Source organism: Doryrhamphus excisus, chromosome 19 (genome assembly GCF_030265055.1).
Source record: "Doryrhamphus excisus isolate RoL2022-K1 chromosome 19, RoL_Dexc_1.0, whole genome shotgun sequence".
In the NCBI taxonomy this organism is placed as follows: Eukaryota; Metazoa; Chordata; class Actinopteri; order Syngnathiformes; family Syngnathidae; genus Doryrhamphus; species Doryrhamphus excisus.
The window spans coordinates 15161582-15176439 of NC_080484.1; the positions used below are offsets into that span (position 1 = coordinate 15161582).

General features: G+C 44.2%; 1 protein-coding gene across 3 annotated transcripts; it reads left to right on the forward strand.

The window, feature by feature from the left end:
• The first annotated feature begins 3679 nt into the window (after positions 1 to 3679).
• Positions 3680 to 14080, forward strand: arg2 (arginase 2). Of its 3 annotated transcripts, none has more exons than XR_009120226.1 (9): positions 3680 to 4028; positions 4108 to 4180; positions 7153 to 7327; positions 7399 to 7558; positions 7637 to 7731; positions 9166 to 9270; positions 9344 to 9480; positions 11391 to 12523; positions 12851 to 14080. XR_009120226.1 is itself a non-coding variant. In XM_058057030.1 (8 exons), exons 1-8 carry the CDS (start codon positions 3906 to 3908, stop codon positions 11582 to 11584), a joined length of 1062 nt encoding a protein of 353 aa, XP_057913013.1. In that variant the 5' UTR covers positions 3680 to 3905; the 3' UTR covers positions 11585 to 14080. The 3 variants fall into 3 exon arrangements, 1 of the variants encoding a protein (XP_057913013.1); XR_009120225.1 differs by having other exon boundaries at positions 11391 to 12029; positions 12357 to 14080; XM_058057030.1 differs by having other exon boundaries at positions 11391 to 14080.
• Positions 14081 to 14858: the final 778 nt, after the last annotated feature.

Sequence of the window (14858 nt, forward strand, 5' to 3'; positions counted from 1 at the left end):
TACTGTGCGTGACACGGAATCTCTATCATTTATCGGATCCAAAGTAAAAACATTATTTGTCAATTTTTTTTCAGCCTTCCATTATATGCCTGTCCAATAATGCAGTATGTGTAATATGACGTGACTGTAGGGTGTTATTTCATGTCAACAGGGCTCTAATATAAAAAGTAAACATATCGGAAACTTATTTTCTCTTAGTAGGTCTACAATATTGGGTAATAGGGGTATAAAGGTGACTACCAGGGTGTTATTTCATGTCTAGAGGGTTCTGATAATATAACAAAGTGTATTTAAAAGGCTGTAAACAGGCTTTCTGTGCTCTAACTGCCAAAATATTCCATTCCAAATTGTCATTTCAGTAGCAAAATTGTGTTGGAGGAAACGTTATGGCAATAAAGTGAAAATATTACGTAATTTTAATATTAAGTTAAAAAATTATTGAGGTTATTTAAGAAGAAAGGTGAAATATTTGGACAATTAAAAAAAAACTAACAGTAAAAATGTGCAATGATACTGCAAGTGTCCACCACTAGGGGGCATGTTTGTACAGCATCTGGACAGTGACGATTAATGCAAGTGTCCGCCACTAGGGGTCATGTTTGTACTGCATCTGTAGAATGATGATCTATGCAAGTGTCCACCACTAGGGGTCATAATTGTACATCATCTGTAGAGTAATGATCTATGCAAATGTCCGCCACTAGGGGTCATGCTTGTACAGCATCTGTACAGTGATGATTTATGCAAGTGTCCACCACAACAAATGTAAACAGTTACTTTCTTACAGTGATATTATAGAGATGTGTTGTGTTGTCTTTCCCTCTTTGGACGCTGGGTGGCACCAGAGGTTTTTTTGTCGGGTTATTTCAGGTCTCAAGATCAAGGTTGTGGAATAAAATATGACATGCATGCTTGGTATGCGACACGTATTATACACACCTTCAAGGGCACATTAGTTCATGGCTGCTGTTATTGGGGCTTATCTATTCTACTGTACTACTAGTACTACTACAGTCTTGTTTTGGCTCATCTAATCTACTGTACAACCAGTAGTACTACAGGGTTGTTTTGGTTGATCTATTCTACTGTACTACTAGTACTACAGTGTGGTTTGGCTGATGTATTCTACTGTACTACTAGTACTACAGTGTGGTTTGGCTGATGTATTCTACTGTACTACTAGTACTATAGTGTTGTTTTGGCTGATCTATTCTACTGTACTACTAGTACTAGTGTGATTTGGCTGATGTATTCTACTGTACTAGTAGTACTACAGTGTGGTTTGGCTGATCTATTCTACTGTACTAGTAGAAGTACTACAGTGTTGTTTTGGCTCATCTATTCTATTGTACTACTAGTAGTACGACAGTGATGTTTTGGCTGATGTATTCTACTCTACTACTAGTACTACAGTGTTGCTGTGACTCATTTATTGTACTGTACTACCAGTACTGCAGTGTTGTTTTGGCTGATCTATTCTACTGTACTACTAGTACTACAGTGTGGTTTGGCTGATGTATTCTACTGTACTAGTAGTACGACAGTGTTGTTGTGGCTGATCTATTCGACTGTACTACTAGTACTACATTGTTGTTTTGGCTGATTTATTCTACTGTACTACCAGTACTGCAGTGTTGTTTTGGCTGATGTATTCTACTGTACTAGTAGTACTACAGTGTTGTTGTGGCTGATCTCTTCTACTGTACTAGTAGTACTACAGTGTTGTGGACAATCTATTCTACTGTACTAGTAGTACTACAGTGTGGTTTGGCTGATGTATTCTACTGTACTACTAGTACTACAGCGTTGTTGTGGCTGATCTATTTTATTGTACTAGTAGTACTACAGTGTTGTTGTGGCTGATCTCTTCTACTGTACTAGTAGTACTACAGTGTTGTTTTGGCTGATCTATTCTACTGTACTAGTAGTACTACAGTTTTGTTTTGGCTTATCTATTCTACTGTACTAGTAGTAGTACTACAGTGTTGTTTTGGCTGATCTAGTCTACTGTACTAGTAATACTACAGTGTTGTTTTGACTGATCTGCTCTACTGTACTACTGGTAGTACCATAGTGTTGTTTTGGCTGGTCTATTCAACTATACTACTAGTACTTCAGTGTGGTTTGGCTGATGTATTCTACTGTACTACTAGTACTACAGTGTTGTTGTGACTGATCTATTTTACTGTACTAGTAGTAGTACTACAGTACTACAGTGTTGTTTTGGCTGAACTATTCTACTGTACTAGTAGTACTATAGTACTTGTAGTACTAGTACAGTAGAACTGAATAGTTCAGCCAAAACAACATTGTAGTAGTACTACTAGTACAGTAAACTAGATCTGCCAAAACAACATTGTAGTAGTACTACTAGTACAGTAAACTAGATCTGCCAAAACAACACTGTAGTACTACTACTAGTATCGTAGAATAGATCAGCCACACCAACACCGTAATACTACTAATACAGTAGAACTGTATACAGTTGTTTTGGCTTATCTATTCCACCGTACTAGTAGTAGTACTACAGTGTTGTTGTGGCTGATCTATTCTACTGTACTAGTAGTACTACATTGTTGTTTTGGCTGATTTATTCTACTGTACTACTAGTACTGCAGTGTTGTTTTGGCTGATGTATTCTACTGTACTAATAGTACTACAGTGTGGTTTGGCTGATGTATTCCACTGTACTAGTAGTACTGCAGTGTTGTTTTGGCTGATCTATTCTACTGTACTACTAGTACTACAGTGTGGTATGGCTGATGTATTCTACTGTACTAGTAGTACTTCCGTGTTGTTTTGGCTCATCTATTCTACTGTACAACCAGTAGTACTACAGTGTTGTTTTGGCTCATCTATTCTACTGTACTAGTAGTAGTACTACAGTGTTGTTTTGGCTTATCTATTCTACTGTACTACTAGTAGTAGTACTACAGTGTTGTTGTGGCTGATCTATTTTACTGTACTACTAGTACTACATTGTTGTTTTGGCTGATGTATTCCACTGTACTAGAAGTACTACAGTTCCACAGCGACCTTTCTTCCATTGTTTAAGTTGTGCGTGGCCATAAATGTGAGATTAGGTCCATTTTGGGGCTCAGGGCCATCAAACGTTGATAAGATCTTTTAGTAGAAGAATCCCAAATGAGAGTATTCCGGATAAGTCATATCACATTCTTGTTCCTCGTGAATGTCATATGAGAAGGTACTCTCATATTCCCTGTCATGCTTATATAGGTTCCCGTGTTTTTGGGACGATATCAGACACCGTGGATGTGGTAATAGTCGACGTTCCCGGAAATCCCACTAATAATAATAACAATAATAATAGCTATTTTTCTGCTAATAAAGGTTTGTATGAAGGCCATACAATATAACAAATAAAGTGTGATCTTTCCACGCTGGTGTGTGTTTCGTGATATGTGACCTATCCGTCTGTGTTTTCGGCTTCGGGGCAGCAGATGCTCCAATGTAAACAAGATATCACTTCCGCTCGGCCGCCTGCGTGGAAATTTCCACCGTAAAAGAGCGGAGCTTGACAGGGTGACACTTTGAAAAAAAAGAAGAAAAGAACAAGAGCCGTGCCTACAAAAACGAACCCACTTTTTTCGCAAGCTCCTATTGGCCAACATGAAGGTGTGTCACTGGATGACGTCACGCACTGGGCATTAAAAAGGCGCGCTGCGCGTGTGTAGGGACCCATTTTTGGTGTGTGTGTGTGTGTGTCAGAGAGAGAGAGAGGCAGAGTTAAACAAGGGCGCCAGCTCATGAATATTAATTAGCTGGGGCAGCCATAAAACCGGAAGTGCGAAGAAAGGGGGTTGGTCCCATTCAGCATCCAAAGAAGAAGCAACATCTCGCCGCTCTTTCGTCAGACTTGAAGCGTGCGCGGCTTCGGAACCACCATGGCTCTCAGGGGACAAGTGGGCCGCCTTATCCGGACCCGGGCGCTCTGCGGCGGCGGCGGCGGGCAGTCGAGCCGAGCCCATTCGGTGGCGGTGCTGGGGGCTCCGTTCTCCCGAGGACAGGTACCGGTACTTTTTTATGGGCACCATCTTCGTCTTTGCACCTTTTTAACGGTCGTTTTTTTGTCGCCGTTTTGGACAGAAACGAAGGGGAGTGGAACACGGGCCCAAAGTCATCCGGGATGCGGGACTCATCGAGAGGCTGTCCGGTTTAGGTGAGTCTCTCGGACCGGCGCCGACCGGGGGTTACGTAATCGGGCCGGGCGGATTTAACCGTTACGTCACCGGCACTGTATTTATACTTTATGACGTGGCTAGCATTACTTCCTGTATCTTCAACGTGCCCGTGCACATGGCGCGAAATGAAGGCAGGACAATGAATGGATACCCCCCCGCGCCCCCCCCCCCCCGCCCCCCTTGCACCCAATGGGACACCGCGTGCTTTGCCTTTTTAAAAGTTGAACCGACACAATAGGTCAAGGGGGGGTGGGAGGGGACATGCAGACACCTATAAAGATAGCCTCATTGGAGGGGGGGGGCGTGGAAAATAGCACCAAGGACTGTGTGTGTGTGTGGGGGGGGGGGGGGGGTCACTGAGTCATGTGTATTACTGATATTACTGATACTCTTATATAATATACATGTCCTCAAAGTTCACCCCACTACTCCTGTGTGATACTTGAGATGCCTCCTAAAGGTGATGGAGACCAATATAGACACACACACACACACACACACACACATGCGAGGTGCCAGTCATCCATCAGGCAGGCAGGAAGTCAAGTCAAGTCATGTTCCATTTAAGGTAGGCCGCAGCAGGAAGTTTACAAGAAGAAAGTCCAAATACGACCAGAAAGAAGTTGTAATCCACCAGGAAAAAGAAGAGCTATTTTTAGCACAAAGCACAAACCAAACAAGAAAGGTCATTTTTGTAACATTATGAGAAGAAAATATGTTATTAGAATACAGTCAAAATTCATGATTAGGAAAGGAAATAAAAAAACAACAGCAGACGAGAATAAAGTCCAAATTTAAAGAGTCTAATCGGAGAAAATTCATATTTTGCGATGAAAATAAACAAACAAAACAACATTTTTTGTCGTTTTTGGAATATTATGTTATGGAAAAAGATGAGCACATCACAACATATCATAGCAACACAAGTAGGCAGCGTAGCCGCGACACCACAAGGATGTGATTGGACGCCATTTGAAGCGGCTCATTGGTGGAATGAGACAGTCTTTGGGGGAAGAGATGTGAAGATGATGGCACATCGTCTCCCCCCAAGATGGTCTGCAATCATTCCAAAGATGGACGCCCCCAAATCATTCCAAAGATGGAATGAGACCATTGTCTCCCCCAAAGATGGTCTCATTCCATCTTTGGAATGATTCCAGACCATCTTTGGTGGAATGAGACAGTCTTTGGGGGAAGAGATGTGAGGATGATGGCACATCGTCTCCCCCCAAGATGTTCTCATTCCATCTTTGGAATGATTCCAGACCATCTTTGGGGGCGTCCATCTTTGGAATGATGCGTCCATCTTTGGAATGATTCCAGACCATCTTTGGGGGAGACGATGTGCCATCATCTTCACATCTCTTCCCCCAAAGACCGTCTCATTCCACCAAAGATGGTCTGGAATCATTCCAAAGATGGAATGAGACCATCTTTGGGGGAGACGATGTGCCATCATCTTCACATCTCTTCCCCCAAAGACTGTCTCATTCCACCAATGAGCTGCTTCAAATGGCGTCCAATCACATCTCATTCCATCATTGGTGGAATGAGACAGTCTTTGGGGGAAGAGATGTGAAGATGATGGCACATCGTCTCCCCCAAAGATGGTCTGGAATCATTCCAAAGATGGAATGAGACCATCGTCTCCCCCAAAGATGGTCTCCTTCCATCTTTGGAATGATTCCAGACCATCTTTGGGCACATCACAGCATATCATAGCAACACAAGTAGGCAGCGTAGCCGCGACACCACAAGGATGTGATTGGACGCCATTTGAAGCGGCTCATTGGTGGAATGAGACAGTCTTTGGGGGAAGAGATGTTAAGACGATGGCTCATCGTGTCCCCCAAAGATGGTCTCATTCCATCTTTGGAATGATTCCAGACCATCTTTGGTGGAATGAGACAGTCTTTGGGGGAAGAGATGTGAAGATGATGGCACATCGTCTCCCCCAAAGATGGTCTGGAATCGTTCCAAAGATGGAATGAGACCATCTTTGGGGGAGACGATGTGCCATCATCTTCACATCTCTTCCCCCAAAGACTGTCTCATTCCACCAAAGATGGTCTGGAATCATTCCAAAGATGGAATGAGACCATCTTTGGGGGAGACGATGTGCTATCATCTTCACATCTCTTCCCCCAAAGACTGTCTCATTCCACCAATGAGCCGCTTCAAATGGCGTCCAATCACATCCTTGTGGTGTCGCGGCTACGCTGCCTACTTGTGTTGCTATGATATGCTGTGATGTGCTCATCTTTGGAATGAGACAGTCTTTGGGGGAAGATATGTCAGGACGATGGCTCATCGTCTCCCCCAAAGATGGTCTCATTCCATCTTTGGAATGATTCACAGGAAGAATGGCGACTAATAAGCTGTGTGGTCACCAGGAGTTCAATGCCCTCCATTCAATATTTTTACGAAAAATGTATAAAGACATAAAAGAAACTGTACATATTTTCAAAATGTTTCTGTTTTATCCAAAATGTAAGACAAAAATATAAAAAAAAATATCAGAAAAAAGCCGAAAGAAAAAAACAAAAATCAATCAGCTCATGAGTGGCCACTTTTCCAGTGGAATGAGACCATCTTTGGGGGAGAGATGTCAAGACGATGGACGAAGGAGGATTGCTCATCGTCTCCCCCAAGGATGGTCTCATTCCACAGGAAGAATGGTGACTAATAAGCTGTGTGGTCACCAGGAGTTCAATGGCCTCCATTCAGCTCATGAGTGGCCACTCTTCCAGTGGAATGAGACCATCTTTGGGGGGAGAGACGTTAGGGCGACCGGTGATGGCGTTTGTCCCCAAGGTTTGCCGCATGACCTTTGGTGTGCTTGTAACCATGTCCGGGACATCTGCCCCCCCAAAGACGGTCTCATTCCATTGGCACAACGCACATGGCGTCCAAGAGCTACAACCCAAAGGTGCCGTACTTCCTTTTCCAGATTACGCCGTGCACGACTTTGGCGACCTCGCCTTCCATCACCCGCAGACAGACGAACCCTACATGAACGTCAAGTTCCCTCGCACGGTGGGCGCCGCCAATAAGAAGCTGTCTGGCGCCGTGAGCCGAGCGGTGGGCAGCGGCCACACCCTCGTCGTGCTGGGAGGCGACCACAGGTACCGCGCGACAGAAGCGGCGTTTTTAGAGCCCTCGTACGCACCTGCTGATACGATTTTGCTTCTCGCAGCCTCGCCGTGGGCTCCGTGGCAGGCCACGCCCAGCAGTGTCCCGACCTGTGTCTCATCTGGATCGACGCTCACGCCGACATCAACACGCCCGTGACGTCGCCGTCGGGGAACCTCCACGGACAGCCAGTGGCCTTCATGCTGAAGGAGCTGCGAGACAAGGTGGGTAAGACGCGTTAAGTTGCGGGGTCGTCTGCAGCCGTTTGTAATTGGCCCCGCCTCTTTGTGCGCCCCTCGCAGATCCCTGACATTCCCGGATTCTCCTGGGTGAAGCCGTTCCTCTCCTGCAGGGACCTGGTCTACATCGGGCTGAGGGATGTGGACCCTGGAGAGTAGTAAGTAGGATCAGCACATTCATTCAGTCAGCCACCCATGTCTTGGGTATATGATGGCTAAGCTAAGCTAGCTGGCAGAGCCGCGTTTTAGGATGTGTAGAGAAGCCCTCTGCCAAGTGGTGGGCGTAGCAGGATTAGCATTATACAGCATTAGCATTGCCAGCCTGAAGGTAACACGCACCGCATTGGACTAATATCATTTAACCCAGAAAAATGGAAATAATAAGAATAAAGACATATAGACAAACAACCATTCACACTCACATTCATACCTATGGACAATTTGGAGTCGCTAATTAACTTAGCATGTTTTTGGAATGTGGGGGGAAACCGGAGTACCCGGAGAAAACCCACGGAGAACATGCAAACTCCACATGGGCGAGTGTGGAATCAAACTCAGGTCTTCTATCTGTGTGGCCTGCGCACTAACCACTTACCCGCCGTGCAGCCCTGGCATTAATAAATTCATGCATTCATTTTCTTCCGCTTATCCTCACGAGGGTCGAGTGGGGTGCTGGAGCCTATCCCAGCTGTCTTCGGGCTGGTAGACCCTGGACTGGTGGCCAGCCAATCACAGGGCACATATAGACAAACAACCATTCACACTCACATTCATACCTATGGACAATTTGGAGTGGCTAATTAACCTAGCATGTTTTTGGAATGTGGGAGGAAACCGGAGTACCCGGAGAAAACCCACGGAGAACATGCAAACTCCACATGGCCGAGTGTGGAATCAAACTCAGGTCTTCTAGCTGTGTGGCCTGCGCGCTAACCACTCAACCACCGCGAAGCCCTGACATTAATAAATTCATTCATTCATTTTGTACTGCTTATCCTCACAAGGGTCGCGTGGGTGCTGGAGCCTATCCCAGCTGTCTTTGGGCTGGTAGACCCTGGACTGGTGGCCAGCCAATCACAGGGCACATATAGACAAACAACCATTCACACTCACATTCATACCTATGGACAATTTGGAGTGGCTAATTAACCTAGCATGTTTTTGGAATGTGGGAGGAAACCGGAATACCCGGAGAAAACCCACTCATGCACGGGAAGAACATGCAAACTCCACATGGCCGAGTGTGGAATCAAACTCAGGTCTTCTAGCTGTGTGGCCTGCGCGCTAACCACTCAACTGCCCTGACATTATGGACAATTTGGTGTGGCTAATTAACCTAGCATGTTTTTGGAATGTGGGAAGAAACCGGAGAAAAACCCACTCATGCACAGGGAGAACATGCAAACTCCACACAGAGATATCCGAGTGTGGGATTGAACTCGGGTTTCCTAGCTGTGAGGTCTGCGCACTAACCACTCGACCACCGTGCAGCCCCAGTTCATTTTATACTAACACATTAAAAAGATATCCAAATAGTTAAAAGATGTAAAAAAAAGTTGTCATATGAGATATATCTGCGGCCATTTTTCCAGCCACATTATGAAGAATTTGGGCATCCAGTACTTCACCATGAGGGACATCGACAGACTGGGCATCCAGAGGGTGACGGAGGTGGCTCTGGACCACGTCCTGGCCAGGTACGCTAACAGTACAACAATAACGACTATAAAAAAAAAACAACGAAACGAACCCGTCACGTTGTGACCACAGGAAACAAAGACCCATCCACCTGAGCTTCGACATCGACGCCTTCGACCCGTCTTTGGCGCCCGCCACAGGAACGCGTGTGAACGGGGGGCTGACCTACAGGGAGGGCATCTACATCACCGAGGAAATTCACAATACAGGTACTCCGAAGAAAGTATTGGCATAACTGTTCTATTTCATACTCATTTATAGCCCGCAAGGCATGCTGGGAAGCCTCTTACACGCACACCTCCCCAACAGGAAGGCACCTAGCATGCCTTTGTGGGCTGGAAGGGAGTAGAAGTGGGGGCGGCATACATTCCTGATCAAAATGAAAATGTTGGGGTGGGCAAACTTTATGACTCGCGTGTACTTGCTCACAGTGCAACAAAAAAAAAAAAACTCAAGACATCCGCAGCAAGTTAACTCACCACATAAATTGACACCTAAGAACTAAACATAGCACAAAATAATTATTTCCCAATGCCCGCAAGGTATGCTGGGTAGTCTAGTTGCAACAACCATATGAAGCATGAACAATACAAACTTTTCATCAAGCAAACTTAGATCTATCAGTGTGGAAAAGGTTATACAGCCATTTCTAAAGCTCTGGGTCTCCAGCCAACCATAGTGAGAGCCATTATCCACAAATAGCGAAAACATTGGAACGGTAGTTAAAGTTCCCAGGAGTGACCGTCCAACCAAAATGACCCCCAAGAGCACAACCATGACTCTGGTCTCTGTGGTCTGAACTTGCGTAGGTCTGAACTTTCGGAAGGTGCGTGTCCCAGTCCATTTGAGAACAAGAAGGGTCAAATATGGTGGTGGTAGTGTGATGGTCTGGGGCTGTTTTGCTCTGATAAATGACTTCTGCTCAAGTTGGTGATCTCAAGCTTGGGTTCTTGAAGCTGGACGATGATCCAAAACCCACCAGGAAGTCCACCAAAGCAAATGAAGACTTTGGAGTGGCCGAGTCAAAGTCCTGACCTGAATGCCTTCATGCTGGACAACACAAAACTTAGATCCATCAGTGTGGAAAAAAGGTTTTACAGCCATTTCTAAAGCTGTGGGTCTCCAGCCAACCATAGTGAGAGCCATTATCCACAAATAGTGAAAACATTGGAACGGTAGTGAACGTTCCCAGGAGTGACCGTCCAACCAAAATGACTCCCAAGAGTGCAACCACGACTCATCAGAGAGGTCACAAAAGACCCCAGGCCTTACTTGCCTCAGTTAAGGTGGGCAAAAATGGTTCCAAGACCAAGACCACTTCTGAAGAAAAAGAACATTAAGACTGCCTCCATTTTGCTGGTCTCTGTGGTCTGAACTTTTGGAAGGTGTGTGTCCCAGTCCATTTGAGAAAAAGAAGGGTCAAATATGGTGGTGGTAGTGTGATGGTCTGCATGACTTCTGCTCAAGGAGAATGTTGCCTTCATGCTGGACAACACAAATGAACACAAAACTTAGATTTATCAGTGTGAAAAAAGGTTTTAAAGCCATTTCTAAAGCTGTGGGTCTCCAGCCAACCATAGTGAGAGCCATTATCCACAAATGGCTAAAACATGGAACAGTAGTGAACGTTCCCAGGAGTCACCGTCCAACCAAAATGACCCTAAGATCGCAACCACGACTCATCTGAGAGGTCACAAAAGACCCCACAACAACAACTCATTGCAAGTTATCACAAAGGCTTGATTGCAGTTGTTGCTGCTAAGGTTGTTAGCTTTAGGGGTCAATCACTTTCTCACACAGGGACATGTAGCTTTGGATTTGTTTTCTTCTTTCATCCTAAAATGTTAATTAATTAATTAATGTTCTAATATTTATGATGAATGTTAGCATAATATTGCTAATATGGCTAATATTTACATATGATGAGCCCAAATATTGAAGTGTGACAAACATGTAAGAAAGAAGAAAAACAGGTCACCACAAACTGTTCTGTTCAGCATGAAGAACATGAAGAACATACCTGAGGCGGTGAACTGGTTTCAGACATGAGCAGATGCTAGCTGTGGTGCTAGCTGTGGTGCTAGCTGTGGTGCTAACTGCGTTGTGGTCCCAACGGCAGGTCTGCTGTCCGTCATGGATCTGGTGGAAGTGAACCCGGTCTTGGGGCCCAACCGGGAGGCCGTGGAGGCCACCGCATCCCTGGCCGTGGACGTCATCGCGTCGTCTCTGGGACAGACGAGAGAAGGCGCTCACGTGGTCCTGGACGAGATCCCCTCCGTGAAGGAGGACGACACGGAGCAGCTTTGCCTCTGAGGGGCGGGGGGGCACCGGGACACAAACTTGAGCATTCCAGGTGTTGCATCCAAGACTGCACAGTCCAAGTAGCTGGAGGTGTTTTTTTTTTTTTTTTTAGTTGGTCCACCATCTTCATCGCATCACCAAGTATTTAACCCTGAAGGTATTTCCCAATGGTTTGCCGTGAAACATCCGGGGTCTCAAACTCACGGTCTGCAGGCCCGTTCCCTGCACCCTACTCAAATCAGACGTCAAGTTTAACGTTAAGTGCGGGATTTAGCTTCCTTTAGCTTCCTTAAAGGACTCATTGGACAACAGTACGGTCATGGTACCAACACCAAACAGGAAGTAAACACATAGCGGTGTCCAAGGTGTGGCCCAAGACCCCTTATATTAGCGAAAATTAGCCTTTAGCAGGAAAAATCTACAGCAAAAATTGAAAATTCATTTCACAACATGAAAGGTTAAAAAAAAAACGGTACGGTCATGGTACCAACACCAAACAGGAAGTAAACACATAGCGGTGTCCAAGGTGTGGCCCAAGACCCCTTATATTAGCGAAAATTAGCCTTTAGCAAGAAAACTCTACAGCAAAAATGTAAAATTCATTTCACAACAACAAGGTTAAAAAAAAGGGTACGGTCATGGTACCAACACCAAACAGGAAGTAAAAACACATACCGCCGCAGGGGTGTCCAAGGTGTGGCCCAAGACACGTTATATTAGCGAAAATTAGCCTTTAGCAAAAAAAATCTCTACAGCAAAAATGTAAAATTCATTTCACAACAAGGTTAAAAAAAACGGTACGGTCATGGTACCAACACCAAACAGGAAGTAAACACATACCGCCGCAGGGGTGTCCAAGGTGTGGCCCAAGACCCCTTATATTAGCGAAAATTAGCCTTTAGCAGGAAAAATCTACAGCAAAAATTGAAAATTCATTTCACAACATGAAAGGTTAAAAAAAAAACGGTACGGTCATGGTACCAACACCAAACAGGAAGTAAACACATAGCGGTGTCCAAGGTGTGGCCCAAGACCCCTTATATTAGCGAAAATTAGCCTTTAGCAAGAAAACTCTACAGCAAAAATGTAAAATTCATTTCACAACAACAAGGTTAAAAAAAAGGGTACGGTCATGGTACCAACACCAAACAGGAAGTAAAAACACATACCGCCGCAGGGGTGTCCAAGGTGTGGCCCAAGACACGTTATATTAGCGAAAATTAGCCTTTAGCAAAAAAAATCTCTACAGCAAAAATGTAAAATTCATTTCACAACAAGGTTAAAAAAAACGGTACGGTCATGGTACCAACACCAAACAGGAAGTAAACACATACCGCCGCAGGGGTGTCCAAGGTGTGGCCCAAGACCCCTTATATTAGCGAAAATTAGCCTTTAGCAAGAAAACTCTACAGCAAAAATTAAAAATTCATTTTACAACAACAAGGTTAAAAAAAACAGTACGGTCATGCTACCAACACCAAACAGGAAGTAAACACCACCGCCGCAGGGGTGTCCAAGGTGTGGCCCAAGACACCTTATAGTAGCGAATATTAGCCTTTAGCAAGAAAACTCTACAGCAAAAATTGAAAATTCATTTTACAACAACAAGGTTAAAAAAAGTAGTAATAAAAATTATGTTATTTTAGGGCGGCACGGCGGTCGAGTGGTTAGCTCGCAGACCTCACAACTAGGAGACCAGGGTTCAATTCCACCCTGGGCCATCTCTGTGTGGAGTTTGCATGTTCTCCCCGTGCATGCGTGGGTTTTCTCCGGGTACTCCGGTTTCCTCCCACATTCCAAAAAAACATGCTAGGTTAATTAGCGACTCCAAATTGTCCATAGGTATGAATGTGAGTGTGAATGGTTGTTTGTCTATATATCTATATGTGCCCTGTGATTGGCTGGCCACCAGTCCAGGGTGTACCCCGCCTCTCACCTGAAGACAGCTGGGATAGGCTCCAGCACCCCGTGAGGAAAAGCGGTAGAAAATGAATATTTTATAAAAATATACCTTGATATGCTACAAAAATAAAGTCAAAATATTAAGGGAATAAAGTCATAATGATAGGGATGGAAATTAGCAAGAAGTTGAAATAGTTGGAAAATTACCAAAGAATGATAAGACAAATTCATGACCACATTGCCGGTTAGGCTTCTGTGGACGCGGGCCCCCCCGGGTCAACTGAGTTTGAGACCCCCGATTTAGACAGAAACTAGATCGCAAGCTACTAACTTATTGGACTATTTAGAGTAAGAATGGTATTTATGATGATGATGATGACGTTGATGAGCTGTTTGGCAGGAGAAAGCGCCTGCCTCAAACATGTCCGCGCTTGTGTGTGTCGTTTTCTTTTGGAGCTGTGCTTTTTAGTCGAGGCCAGCAGTCATGTTTGCACTTTTGGACCAGCTGCGGTTCCCGTATTGTCCTGATTAATGTCGATGTTCACGGACCCGAAGTTGTTCAGGATGTTCCGCTATTAAAAGATCACTGTCTGGTCTTCCATAGGATGGGCCTCTTGTGTCCGGGTGTCATTTTGCCTTTTGCCTCCAAATAGATGATGCTAAGGTCTGCGTCGCCACACACCTCGTGGGCACCTGGTCTGCCAGGGAAGAAGAAGATGGAGCACGAGGGGCCTTCACATCATAGCAAAACATCACTAACACTAATTCACAAATACAAATTCCTCATAACGACGACTTGATTCCCATAAGATTGGTAGTTTATTCCCATTTTGTCATCTTTTTCTTCAACTTTTTTCTGTTTCTCATAATATGACAAAAACAACATTTTTATATATATTTTTTATAATTAATAATTTTTTTCCCACCTCACAATATTCTGACTTTATTCTTGTCAATGGAAACTTTTTTTCCTTAATATTTGAACATATATTGGATGTTTATTCCTGTAATCCACACACCTCGTGGGCACCTGGTCTGCCAGGGAAGAAGAAGATGGAGCACGAGGGCCTTCACATCATAGCAAAACATCACTAACACCAATTCACAAATACAAATTCCTCATAATGGCGACTTCATTCCCATAAGATTGGTAGTTTATTCCCATTTTGTCATCTTTTTCTTCAACTTTTTTTCTTTGTTTCTCATATGATGAAAACAACATATTTTTCACTTTTAAAATAATTTTTTATAATTAATAATTTTTTCCCACTTCGCAATATTCGGACTTTATTCTTGTCAATGTAAACTTTTTTTCCTTAATATTTGGACATATATTGGCAGTTTATTACTGTAATATTGCAACTGTTTCAATGTATTAATAATA